The 14162-nt window shown below is 57.8% G+C and overlaps 1 protein-coding gene across 1 annotated transcript; it reads right to left on the bottom strand.

Moving 5' to 3' along the window:
• Positions 1-477: 477 nt before the first annotated feature.
• On the bottom strand, positions 478-13069 carry gal3st3 (galactose-3-O-sulfotransferase 3). Its single transcript, XM_060855707.1, has 3 exons — positions 12855-13069; positions 5284-5444; positions 478-2160 (listed from the first exon to the last, which is right to left on the bottom strand). The coding sequence occupies exons 2-3, from the start codon at positions 5400-5402 to the stop codon at positions 996-998; spliced, it is 1284 nt and encodes a 427-aa protein (XP_060711690.1). The 5' UTR covers positions 5403-5444; positions 12855-13069; the 3' UTR covers positions 478-995.
• Between the last annotated feature and the right edge of the window lie 1093 nt (positions 13070-14162).

The following is a 14162-nucleotide window of genomic DNA, read 5'->3' as shown; positions in this document are numbered from 1 at the left end:
TCAGTAATTAATTATTGATTAACACTGGAAATAATTAATATTCAGTTATTCACGATCAATTGTTCTGGAATTCATTAATATTCAGTAATTAATTATTGAACAATACTGGAAATAATTAATATTCACTTATTAATTATCAATCATACCAGAATTGATTAATATTCAGTTATTAATTATTGATCAACACTGGAAATAATTAATATTCAGTTATTCATGATCAATTGTACTGGAATTGATTAATATTCAGTAATTAATTATTGAACAATACTGGAAATAATTAATATTCAGTTATTAATTATCAATCATACTGGAATTGATTAATATTCAGTTAATTATTGATCAATACTGAAAATAATTAATATTCTGTTATTAATTATCGATTGTACTGGAATTGATTAATATCCAGTTATTAATTATTGATCAATATTGGAATTAATTAATATTTGGCTATTAATTGTCGATCAATACTGGAATTAATTGATTTTCAGTGATTGGCTGCTGATCGACAGCAGAAGTAAATAATACTCCGTTATTAATTTGCTGATTAACGAGGAGTTGGTGGATAATCAGTTGGCAGCGTCTGGCAGTCGGGTTATCAATGAATTCATCGAGGGTTAACTCACTGAAGTGTTACTGATCGACATCTTTAAGTCACCTTCCAAACCCACGGCCACTTCCATCCAGAAGGACAAGGGGCAGCAGGTACACGGGAACACCACCCCCTGCAAGTTCCCCTCCGAGCCCCTCACCATCCCGACTTGGAAATATCTCGCCGTTCCCTCAGTGTGGCTGGGTCAGAATCCTGGGATTCCCTCCCTCAGGGACAACCCTCGAACACACCGTCTCAAGGGGCAATTAGGGGCAGGGCAATAAATACTGGGCCCAGTCGATGACAGGCACACCGCACGAGAGAGCATTAATTCACGGATGGAGGGATGATTTCTCAACTGAGTTGCTCCCAGATGGTTTTCTACAGGGTCGCGGAGGCCTGAGGCCTAGCTCAGGCCTTGGGCCCAGTTCTCACTGGCATGCCTGTCAGTGGTCTTCCTGAGGAGACGGCGGGAGTAGGAGACCTCGGGGGTGATGAGGCGCAGGCAGGAGGTGGCCAGGGCAGGGGGCAGGGAGAGGTTTCGGGGTAGCTCGTAGCCCAGGATGCTGACACTGTGGCTGGGCTGCCAAGGCCGCAGTTCCTTGTCCCGGATCTGGGAGGCCTGGCGGGCGGGCGGTGAGGCTTCAGGCCCGGCCTCGGGCCCAAAGCAGTCTCGGGCCAACCTGCGGTTGGCCTGCCTCAGGAGGGTGAGCTCCTGGCCCAGGCACTCAGGCCCCAGGGCCCTCAGCTTGGCCCACAGGCTGGCGTTGAAGTGCCTGTAGAGCTGGGTGTCCAGCCAGTTCCAGCGACGGGCCCGCTCGGCCTGCTCCCGGCCTAGCCGGGACCGGGATGCCGCACTCCGGGCGTTCAGCCTCACGTAGGTGATGTCCTCCAGCTCCCAGGACAGCAGCCGGCGCAGGAGCACCAGGGACTCATCGAAGTACTCGGCCACCATGACCAGGGAGAAGACGGACTCCAGGCCCAGGATGAAGGCCTGCAGGTAGGCCTCGTCACCAGGGTCACGGTTGGGATCGCCGCCCAGGTCAAAGAGCAGAGAGTTGCGGGCGTACATGGCGTAGCGCTCCCCGGGGAGGTAGTAGGCCTCGGGCCTGCGGAGGAAGGCGGCGATGGAGCGGGCCGGAACGTTCCGGAAGGACGCCGAGTGCTGGCCGTAGTAGGAGAAGAGGGACTCGAACATGGCGGCAGGCTCGCGGATGATGGTGATGAAGGCGGCACCGGCGGGAGCCAGGCTTCGGAGTTCGGATAGGCCCGGCCGGAGGTGGGAAGCCACGATGCCCGGGGCCCGGGTCAGAGGGTGCACGTACCGGCGACTGAACCTGCGCGGGTAACAGAACTGGTGGTCCCGTTCCCCGCACAGGCCCCCCGGCAGTGCCACGGTAATGCCGTGACGTTCCGCAAAGCGGAACAGGATGTTCTGCACCGTGCTGCCAGCGGTTTTGTGGGTCTTCAGGAAGACCACCGCTGTCTGCTTCGGAGCGCGGGCACCGCCCAGGGGGCAGGAGTCAGAGGGGCAAGGGGTCGGGGAGCGGGGGTCCTGGCCTGGGGGAGAACTGTCGGGGGGCCGGGGGTGGTGGGTGGGAGGGGTAGGAGGCAGAGGGGTTGGGGGAGAGGGGAGGGGAGGGGAGAGGGGAGAGGTGAGGAGAGAGGCGATGGGTGTGGGGAGAGGCGAGGGATGTTGGAGGAGGTGAGGGGAGAGGTGAGGGGTGAGGGGTGAGGGGTGAGGGGAGAGGGGAGAGGGGAGAGGGGAGGGGAGAGGTGAGGAGTGTGGGGTGAGGAGAGGAGAGAGGTGAGGGGTGGAGGGTGAGGAGAGGAGAGAGGTGGGGGGCGAGGGAAGAGTGAAGAGGTGAGGGGAGAGGTGAGGGGAGAGGTGAAGGGAGAGGCGAGAGGTGAGGGGAGAGGTGAGGAGTGAGGGGTGAGGGGAGAGGGGTGAGGGGAGAGGGGAGAGGGGAGAGGGGAGGGGAGAGGTGAGGAGTGTGGGGTGAGGAGAGGAGAGAGGTGAGGGGTGGAGGGTGAGGAGAGGAGAGAGGTGGGAGGCGAGGGGAGAGGTGTGGGGTGAGGGGAGAGGCGAGGGGTGAGGGGTGAGGGGTGAGGGGTGAGGGGAGAGGGGAGAGGTGAGGAGAGAGGTGAGGGGTGTGGGGTGTGGGGAGAGGTGAGGGGTGAGGAGAGAGGTGAGGGGTGAGGGGTGAGGGGTGAGGGGTGTGGGGAGAGGTGAGGGGTGAGGAGAGAGGTGAGGGGTGAGGTGAGGGGTGTGGGGAGAGGTGAGGGGTGAGGGGAGAGGTGAGGGGTGAGGTGAGGGGTGTGGGGAGAGGTGAGGGGTGTGGGGAGAGGTGAGGGGTGAGGAGAGAGGTGAGGGGTGTGGGGAGAGGTGAGGGGAGGAGGAGAGGCGAGGGGTGAGGGGAGAGGTGAGGGGTGAGGTGAGGGGTGTGGGGAGAGGTGAGGGGAGGAGGAGAGGTGAGGGGTGAGGGGAGAGGGGAGGGGTGAGGGGTGTGGGGAGAGGGGAGGGGTGAGGGGTGAGGAGAGAGGTGAGGGGTGTGGGGAGAGGTGAGGGGAGGAGGAGAGGCGAGGGGTGAGGGGAGAGGTGAGGGGTGAGGTGAGGGGTGTGGGGAGAGGTGAGGGGAGGAGGAGAGGTGAGGGGTGAGGAGAGAGGTGAGGGGTGAGGGGTGTGGGGAGAGGTGAGGGGTGAGGAGAGAGGTGAGGGGTGAGGAGAGAGGTGAGGGGTGAGGGGTGAGGGGTGTGGGGAGAGGTGAGGGGTGAGGAGAGAGGTGAGGGGTGAGGAGAGAGGTGAGGGGTGAGGAGAGAGGTGAGGGGAGGAGGAGAGGCGAGGGGTGAGGAGAGAGGTGAGAGGTGAGGTGAGGGGAGGGTAGCAGCAAGGGGTATAGGAGGAGAGATGAGGGGGAGGGAAGTGAGTTATTGAGGGTGAGGGGAGGGTGGGATGAGGAGAGAGATGGGGAGAGGGGAAAGGATGATTGAGGCCATATGGAGGGAGCAGGAGGGGAAGGGAGAGGAAGAGAGAGGGAGGCAGGAGTGAGATGGGGTGAGGGATGGAGGGAGTGAAGGAGAGTTGGGGAGAGAGAGAGAGTGGGGGATGGGGAAGGAGAGAGAGTAAAGAAGAGAGAAAACATGAGTCACAGAGTGAACGAAACACCTTCCCCTCGGGGATGGGGTCAGGCAGTGACTGTACAACAAGGTCCCAAACATACCCAACCCCTAACACAACCAACAGGTACCGGCAATCCCGGAGCATCGGGCACAGCCAAAACCATTCCCCTTCAGCTATCTCCAAACCGGAATACCATGGAAACCAGCATCGTCCACGGGCATGGTGACTCCGAGTGTGGGACACAGGGACTGTGTACACGGTAACTCCGAGTGTGGGACACAGGGACTGTGTACACGGTAACTCCGAGTGTGGGACACGGAGACCGGGGACTGTGTACACGGTAACTCCGAGTGTGGGACACGGAGACCGGGGACTGTGTACACGGTAACTCCGAGTGTGGGACACGGAGACCGGGGACTGTGTACACGGTAACTCCGAGTGTGGGACACGGAGACCGGGGACTGTGTACACGGTAACTCCGAGTGTGGGACACGGAGACCGGGGACTGTGTACACGGTAACTCCGAGTGTGGGACACGGAGACCGGGGACTGTGTACACGGTAACTCCGAGTGTGGGACACAGAGACCGGGGACTGTGTACACGGTTACTCCGAGTGTGGGACACGGGGACTGTGTACACGGTAACTCCGAGTGTGGGACACGGGGACTGTGTACACGGTGACTCCGAGTGTGGGACACGCAGACCGGGGACTGTGTGCACGGTAACTCCGAGCGAGGGACACGGGGAGTGTGTACACGGTAACTCCGAGTGTGGGACACGGGGACCGGGGACTGTGTACACGGTAACTCCGAGTGTGGGACACAGGGACCGGGGACTGTGTACACGGTAACTCCGAGTGTGGGACACGGAGACCGGGGACTGTGTACACGGTAACTCCGAGTGTGGGACACAGGGACCGGGGACTGTGTACACGGTAACTCCGAGTGTGGGACACGGAGACCGGGGACTGTGTACACGGTAACTCCGAGTGTGGGACACGGAGACCGGGGACTGTGTACACGGTAACACCGAGTGTGGGACACGGAGACCGGGGACTGTGTACACGGTAACTCCGAGTGTGGGACACGGAGACCGGGGACTGTGTACACGGTAACTCCGAGTGTGGGACACGGAGACCGGGGACTGTGTACACGGTAACTCCAAGTGTGGGACACGGAGACCGGGGACTGTGTACACGGTAACTCCGAGTGTGGGACACGGAGACCGGGGACTGTGTACACGGTAACTCCGAGTGTGGGACACGGGGAGTGTGTACACGGTAACTCCGAGTGGGGGACACTGAGACCAGGGAGTGTGTACACGGTAACTCCGAGTGTGGGACACGGGGACCGGGGACTGTGTACATGGTAACTCCGAGTGGGGGACGCGGAGACCGGGGACTGTGTACACGGTAACTCCGAGTGTGGGACACGGGGACCGGGGGAGGTGTGTGTGGTCGCGCTGGTGTGGGCTTGCTGTTCCCCCTCCCCTGAATGTCCCCATGGGGTGGTGAGAGCGTGGAATGGGTGTGTGACAGTGGGCCGGTATGAAGGAGAGCACTGAGATCTGTACCTGTCTGTGCTGCAGTTCCTCTGGCGACGGCTCTCCCAGTTGAAGTGCGAGTTGTGGAGCAGCAGGATGCTGACAGCAGTGACCACCATCAATCCCAGAAAGAGTTTTCGGGTTCCCATCGTCCCACGGTTGCCTGTCGCTGCGAGTCACAGTGAGGGTGGCTGAGAGGGGGAGGGGGAACGGGGGGGGAAACGGGTCAGTCCAGTGTGTGACTCCCTCCGCACTCCCACCAACTCTCCCCACACCATCCCAACCTGACCTCAAATCCACCCACTGTCCTCTCATCCCCAGGCCCACAAACCTCTGCGTCTGTTCACCTCGGGGCCTCTCAACAGCCAATCAGAGACTGTCTGTCTGCAGAGCACAGCGCGATCCCACACCCAGCCAGGTGGGAGTGACCCAGATCATCTGGGCGCAGTTATGTTGGTTGAGGGATCAATATTGGGCTCAGGACCCTGGGGAGAACTCCCCTCTCCCTGCTCTCCTTCCAATAGCGGCTGTGGGATCTTTGACACACCCGCCTGACTGGGCAGACGGTGCCTCTATTTTCCCTCCATCTCTCTCTCTCTCTCACTCACTCTCTCACTCTCTCTCTCACTCACTCTCTCCCTCTACCTATCTCTCTCTCTCTCTCTCACTCTCTGTCTGTCTCTCACTCTCTCTCTCTCTCTCTCTCTCTCACTCTCTCTCTCCCTCTACCTATCTCTCTCTCTCTCTCTCTCTCTCACTCTGTCTCTCACTCTCTGTCGCTCACTCTCTCACTCACTCACTCTCTCTACCTATCTCTCTCTCTCTCTCTCTCACTCACTCTCTCTCTCACTCTCTGTCTCTCACTCTCTGTCTCTCACTCTCTCACTCTCTGTCGCTCACTCTCTCACTCACTCACTCTCTCCCTCTACCTATCTCTCTCTCTCTCTCTCTCTCTATCTCTCTCTCCCTCTACCTATCTCTCTCCCTCTCCCTCTACCAATCTCTCTCTCTCCCTCTCTCTCTCTCTCTCTCTCTCCTTCAAGATAATCTTTAAACCCAACCATGCCTGACTGAGAGTGGGAGATCCTGTCCATGATCCTGGGAGGGGCTGACCAGGATGTCGTACTGCGCTAGATAAATGCAGGGTTCTGTTGTTGGAGGTTGAGATGTAGTAGCGACACCTCCCAAAGTTGAGCTGCCCATCCAATCACTACGTTGGTCAGAGGAGACACAGCCGGGAGTGTGCACAACAGCCAATCAGAGGGTGTGGTGGGAGGACGGGCTTTAACGGGATGTTGGTCATGGCCGTCCACTCCCGACTGCACGGACACAGGCCATTTGGCCCATTGGGTCCACCCCGACCAACCCAGACCCACCCCCTATTCCAGCAATTCCCCCACGGCCAACCCACCCGAACCTGCACATCCCTGGGCACTATGGGACAATTTCCCATGGCCAATCCACCCTAACCTGCACATCCCTGGACACTATGGGACAATTTCCCATGGCCAATCCACCCTAACCTGCACATCCCTGGACACTATGGGACAATTTCCCAAGGCCAATCCACCCTAACCTGCACATCCCTGGGCACTATGGGACAATTTCCCATGGCCAATCCACCCTAACCTGCACATCCCTGGGCACTATGGGACAATTTCCCATGGCCAATCCACCCTAACCTGCACATCCCTGGGCACTATGGGACAATTTCCCATGGCCAATCCACCCTAACCTGCACATCCCTGGGCACTATGGGACAATTCCCCATGGTCAATCCACCGTAACCTGTATATCCCTGGGCACTATGGGACAATTTCCCACGGCCAATCCACCCTAACCTGCACATCCCTGGGCACTATGGGACAATTTCCCACGGCCAATCCACCCTAACCTGCACATCCCTGGGCACTATGGGACAATTTCCCATGGCCAATCCACCCTACCCTGCACATCCCTGGGCACCATAGGACAATTTCCCATGGCCAATCCACCCTAACCTGCACATCCCTGGGCACTATGGGGCAATTTCCCACGGCCAACCCACCCTAACCTGCACATCCCTGGGCACTATGGGACAATTTCCCACGGCCAACCCACCCTAACCTGCACATCTTTGGACTGTGGGAGGAAACCCAGGCAGACCCGGGGAGAACGTGCAAACCCCACACAGACAGTTTCCCCGAGGGTGGGATCGAACCCAGGTCCCTGGCGCTGGGAGGCTGCCGTGCTAACCACTGAGCCACCATAACATTAATGTTTGAAACTTCACAGTTTTCCCAAAAGCACAACCCAATAATTAACTGGTCTCTGACAGAGCCAACAGACCGTGCTGCCTCTCTCCCTCCCTTCATTATTATTAATATTCGAATTTCACCAAATCAAATCCCACAGACAACACTCACTCTTATAATTAATTCACCTCACAAATGGAAGGGCACCTGTATCCAGTCAGGTGTCTAACATCGGCCTCCTCACTCCCCTCATACACTCCTGTATCTGGGGAGGTCCCTCTAACCCTCCCTCCCTCACACACTCCTGTATCTGGGGAGGTCCCTCTAACCCTCCCTCCCTCACACACTCCTGTATCTGGGGAGGTCCCTCTAACCCCCTCTCCCTCACACACTCCTGTACCTGGGGAGGTCCCTCTAACCCTCCCTCCCTCACACACTCCTGTATCTGGGGAGGTCCCTCTAACCCCCTCTCCCTCACACACTCCTGTACCTGGGGAGGTCCCTCTAACCCTCCCTCACACACTCCTGTACCTGGGGAGGTCCCTCTAACCCTCCCTCACACACTCCTGTATCTGAGGAGGTCCCTCTAACCCTCCCTCACACACTCCTGTACCTGGGGAGGTCTCTAACCCTCCCTCCCTCCCACACTCCTGTATCTGGGGAGGTCCCTCTAACCCTCCCTCACACACTCCTGTATCTGAGGAGGTCCCTCTAACCCTCCCTCACACACTCCTGTACCTGGGGAGGTCCCTCTAACCCTCCCTCCCTCACACACTCCTGTATCTGAGGAGGTCCCTCTAACCCTCCCTCACACACTCCTGTATCTGAGGAGGTCCCTCTAACCCTCCCTCACACACTCCTGTATCTGAGGAGGTCCCTCTAACCCTCCCTCACACACTCCTGTATCTGAGGAGGTCCCTCTAACCCCCTCTCCCTCACACACTCCTGTATCTGAGGAGGACCCTCTAACCCCCTCTCCCTCACACACTCCTGTATCTGAGGAGGACCCTCTAACCCCCTCTCCCTCACACACTCCTGTATCTGAGGAGGTCCCTCTAACCCTCCCTCTCTCTCACACCCCTGTACCAGTGTGGTTTTTGGGAAGATTACTGTGAGTGTTTTCGCCTTATCCTTAGCCCTGATGTGCTGGGCTCCCCCTTCCCTGAGGAAGGGGAGATATGTGAAGCTTCCTCCCCTCGTGAGCTGTTTAATCGTCCCCCACCCTTCCCCCCGGGTGTGAGGGCACTGCAGATCTGATCTGCTGGCTCAGTTAGCTCTGCCTGTCACTTGCTACTGCTATTGGCACGTGGCCCTGTTTGGTAGCTTCCCCAGGTTGGCACCTCATCCTCAGGTCCTGCCTGGTGCTGTCCCTGACATACCCTCCTGCCCTCTCCATTGAACCAGGCCTGGTGGTTATGGTTGAGTGGGGGGACATGCCAGGCCATGAGGTCCCAGATTGAGCTGGGGGACAGTCCTGCTGCTGGTGATGACCCACAGCCCCTCATGGACCCCTCGCCTTGAGCTGCTAGATCGGTTCGATGTCTGTCCCATTGAGCGTGGTGATAGTGCCACACAACACGATGGAGGGGATTCTCAATGTGAAGGGGGGGCTTTATCTCCACACGGACCGTGCGGGGGGTCACTCTCACCGATACTGTCACGGACAGATACACCTGCAGCCAGCAGTTTGGGAAGGAGGAGGTCAGGAATGTATTTCCCCTCCTGTTGGTCCCCTCACTACCTGCTGCAGACCCCAGTCTAGCAACTGAGTCCTTTAGGACCCGACCAGCTCCATCAGTAACGCTGCTGCTGAGTCATCCTTGGTGGGGGGGGGGCACTGAAATCCCCCACCCAGAGGGCATTCTGTGCGCTCCCCACCCTCAGTGCCTCCTCCAAATGTTGTCCCACATGGAGGATACTGATCCATCAGCCGAGGGAGGCCGGTATGGGGACATCAGCGAGGGGGGGTTCCTTGTCCCTGATTAACCTGAAGCCATGAGACTCCATGGGGTCCAGAGACAAAACTGGGCAAGCCCTGAGCAACTCCCCACCCCACCCAAACTGTAACCCACTGTACCCCTCCCTCTGCCAGGTCAGTCCCGATGGTGGGACAGCACCTATCCAGGGATGGCGATAATCAGGTGGGGTCAGGGAGATTGTCGGGAAGGTAGGATTCTGTCAGTGTGACTGAGTCAGGATGTTGCTCAGGCAGTGGGAGGGACAGCTCTCCCAATACTGACACAGGGCCCCAGACGTCAGGGAGGGTGACCCTGTGGGGTCAGGATGGCGCTTGGGCAGTGGGAGGGACAGCTCTCCCAATACTGACACAGGGATAAAGAAAGAGGGCTAGAGAGAGAGAGGGATAGAGAAGGATGATGGGAGGGAGAGGGATAGAGAGAGATAGAGAGAAAGAGAGAGCAGGGAGGAAGAGGGAGGGAAGGGAGGGAGAGGGAGGGGGAGCGAGATGGGAGGAGAGAGGGAGAGAGAGATGAAAGGCAAGAGAGAGAGACAGAAGGAGAGAGGTGCAAGGAGGTAGTGGGAGAGGGAGAGAGATGGAAAGAGAGAGAGGGAAAAAGATGGAAGGAGAGAGAGAGGAGGAAAGAGATGGAGAGGCGGAGGGAGAGAGATGGAGAGGCGGAGGGAGAGAGATGGAGAGGCGGAGGGAGAGAGATGGAGAGGCGGAGGGAGAGAGATGGAGAGGCGGAGGGTGAGAGATGGAGAGGCGGAGGGAGAGAGATGGAGAGGCGGAGGGAGAGAGATGGAGAGGCGGAGGGAGAGAGATGGAGAGGCGGAGGGAGAGAGATGGAGAGGCGGAGGGAGAGAGATGGAGAGAATGTTTGATCACAGTGAACTGATTTCTACCCAAGGAGATGTCAATCCAGCGCAAGTCCTGAGATCAGAGGACAGGGAGGGAGGTGGAGAAGGATGAGGGGAAACTGGGGGCCATCTGTCCCACCAGGACAGTCAGCTAGTGACAGGACTCACAAACTGTCCACTTTCAGACGCATGCTTTAAAGTCAGCCCCAAAAGCCCAGGAGCCAGTCCCTGAACGTCCTGCTGAATTGGAATAGAACCTGGTGATTAGGTTGAAGTCACGGGTGAAATACAATGGGGCTGAAAGTGACAGGGTATCAGGGGGATGGAGAGTGCTCCAACAGAACATACGTGCAATTAACAAACTGATACAGTTCAACTCAGTCAGACCAAAAGATCAGAGGGACAGTAAACAATAACACACAATTAATCATATTTAACCCAACCACGTACTGTATTAGCTCAGGATAACACAGTGACATGAAATTTAATGCCATCCCTATCTCTGTAACCCCATCCAGCCCCTACACCCCCTCCCTATCTCTGTAACCCCCTCCAGCCCCTACACCCCCTCCCTATCTCTGTAACCCCCTCCAGCCCCTACACCCCCTCCCTATCTCTGTCACCCTCTCCAGCCCCTACACCCCCCATCTCTGTAACCCCCTCCAGCCCCTATATCCCCTCCCTATCTCTGTAACCCCCTCCAGCCCCTACACCCCCTCCCTATCTCTGTAACCCCCTCCAGCCCCTACACCCCCTCCCTATCTCTGTCACCCTCTCCAGCCCCTACACCCCCCACCTCTGTAACCCCCTCCAGCCCCTATATCCCCTCCCTATCTCTGTAACCCCCTCCAGCCCCTACACCCCCTCCCTATCTCTGTAACCCCCTCCAGCCCCTACACCCCCTCCCTAGCTCTGTAGCCCCCTCCAGCCCCTACACCTCCTTCCTATCTCTGTAACCCCCTCTAGCCCCTACACCCCCTCCCTATCTCTGTAACCCCCTCCAGCCCCTACACCTCCTCCCTATCTCTGTAACCCCCTCCAGCCCCTACACCCCCTCCCTATCTCTGTAACCCCCTACAACCCCTACACCCCCTCCCTATCTCTGTAACCCCCTACATCGCAGGAAGGACAGGATACCATCTAATGGACATGAGATCACTGGGAGAGAGTAACCCAAGTGGTATTGAAATGGTAGAGTGTCCCGAATACGGAATTATGAGTTGACCTTGTCGGTAAAATAGGATTTAGTCTTTAATGTGTCATTTACATGGAATTGACTGCACAGAGGGTAAGGAACGTTGGATTGACAGGAGACAGTCAAACTCACATGAGATTGACTCAATACTAAATAATTAAGATCGAATGAGCTGCATGGAGTGTAACTAACACGGGACTGACTGGGTACACCGTAACACGGGACTGACTGGGTACACCGTGGGTAACACGGGACTGACTGGGTACACCGTGAGTAACACGGGACTGACTGGGTACACTGTGGGTAACACGGGACTGACTGGGTACACTGTGAGTAACACGGGATAGACTGGGTACACTGTGGGTAACACGGGACTGACTGGGTACACTGTGGGTAACACGGGATAGACTGGGTACACCGTGAGTAACACGGGACTGACTGGGTACACCGTGAGTAACACGGGACTGACTGGGTACACTGTGGGTAACATGGGACTGACTGGGTACACCGTGGGTAACACGCGACTGACTGGGTACACCGTGGGTAACACGGGATAGACTGGGTACACTGTGGGTAACACGGGACTGACTGGGTACACCGTGGGTAACACGCGACTGACTGGGTACACTGTGGGTAACATGGGACTGACTGGGTACACTGTGGGAAACACGGGACTGACTGGGTACACTGTGGGTAACACGGGACTGACTGGGTACACCGTGGGTAACACGGGATAGACTGGGTACACCGTGGGTAACACGGGACTGACTGGGTACACTGTGGGTAACACGGGACTGACTGGGTACACCGTGGGTAACACGGGATAGACTGGGTACACTGTGGGTAACACGCGACTGACTGGGTACACCGTGGGTAACACGGGATAGACTGGGTACACTGTGGGTAACACGCGACTGACTGGGTACACTGTGGGTGTGGGGGGGGGTTGTGGTGTGGGGTGTGGGTGTGGGTTGGGGGCTGTAGAGGGGTGGGGTGGGGATGTGGGGTGTGGGGGTGTGAGGTGTGTGGGATGTGGGGTTTGAGGGTTTGAGGGTGTGGGGGTGTGTGTGGGGGGGTGTGGGGGATGTGGGGGATGTGTGGGGGGTAGGGGGTGTGGGGTGTGGGGGGTAGGGGGTGTAGGGTGTGTGGGGTGTAAGGGGTAGGGGGATGTGGGGGGTGGTGGGGGATGTGGGGGGTGGGGTGTGTGGGGTGTAGGGGTGTGGGGGGTGTGGGGTGTGGGGTGTGGGGATGTGGGGGGGTGGGGGTGCGGGTGTTGGGGAGGGGACTGTGCCCAGCGGCTCTCTCTCGGAACGCTCCCCGCTCTGGGATGTACATGGAGCGGTCTGTGCACTCACCGGCTGCTGCGTGACTCTGCCCGGCCGGCCTGCACCCAGCCGCTCTCTCTGTGTCTGTCTGTGTCTCTCTCTCTGTGTCTGTCTCTGTCTCCCTTTCCTGCTGCTCCCCTGTCTCTCCTCGCAGGGACAGAAAGCGGCGGACGGTCGGATGAGGACGGAGTGTTATTACCGGGATCCAGGTCCGTGTGTCTCTCTCTGTCTCTCTCTCTCTCTGTCTCCCTCTCTCTCCCTCCCTCTCTGTCTCCCTCTCTCTCCCTCCCTCTCTGTCTCTCTCTCTCTGTCTCCCTCTCTCTCCCTCTCTCTCTGTCTCCCTCTCTCTGTCTCTCTCTCTCTGTCTCCCTCTCTCTCCCTCCCTCTCTGTCTCTCTCTCTCTGTCTCCCTCTCTCTCTGTCTCTCTCCCTCTCTCTGTCTCTCTCCCTCTCTCTCTGTCTCCCTCCCTCTCTCTCCCTCTGTCTCTGTGTCTCCCTCTCTCTCCCTCCCTCTCTGTCTCCCTCTGTCTCTCTCTCTGTCTCCCTGCTCCTGATCAGGTCCAGCTGATCGCTGGGCTGAGGTTGGGGGGGAGCGCTTCCCCTCCCCCCCCCCGTTCAGATGCGATGCAATATTCCCACCCAATTGGCAGAGGAGGGTCGGGGGGGGGGGGGGGGGGTGAGGGGGCCTCTGTGATTGTGTGGAGGTGCCCATGGTATGAGCTGTGCCCAGACCCGGAGCCAATCCCAGTCCCTGGTCAGCTGTCTGCCCTGAACAGACCTCAGGCCCTTCGGCCCCCTTCTGTCCTGCTTAAACCCGGCTCTTATTCCTCTGTTTAGTTGGCAGTACACCCTCTAGCCCATGGTCACCCCAGCGGTACCCACTGCCCGGTCTTCCATTCGGAGTGATGATTTTATCTGGCATTTTGGATAATCTCATGAGGAAGCCAGTGTCTCTGGCTGGGTCCAGGATTAACTGCCCCCGTCCCTAGTTGCCCCCCTTGGGAAGGTGGGGGGTGAGCTGCCACCTTGACCCGCTGCAGCCCATGTGCTGTGGGTAGACCCACAGTGTCCCTTCGGGAGGGAATCCCAGGATTCTGACCCAGCCACACTGAGGGAACGGCGAGATATTTCCAAGTCGGGATGGTGAGGGGCTCGGAGGGGAACTTGCAGGGGGTGGGGTTCCCAAAATCAGGCCACTCAGCCCATCAATCCTGCTCCGCCATTCAGTCAGGAGGAGGGGCTGAGTGGCCTCCTGCTGTTCCCGTGGGACAGACTGGAGGGGAGGGGCTGAGTGGCCTCCTACTGTTCCTGTGAAGGATGGGATGAGTTGCGTGCTTTT

This window comes from Hemiscyllium ocellatum, chromosome 46 (assembly GCF_020745735.1).
Source record: "Hemiscyllium ocellatum isolate sHemOce1 chromosome 46, sHemOce1.pat.X.cur, whole genome shotgun sequence".
Lineage (NCBI taxonomy): Eukaryota > Metazoa > Chordata > Chondrichthyes > Orectolobiformes > Hemiscylliidae > Hemiscyllium > Hemiscyllium ocellatum.
This window is presented reverse-complemented; position numbering and strand designations above follow the sequence as displayed.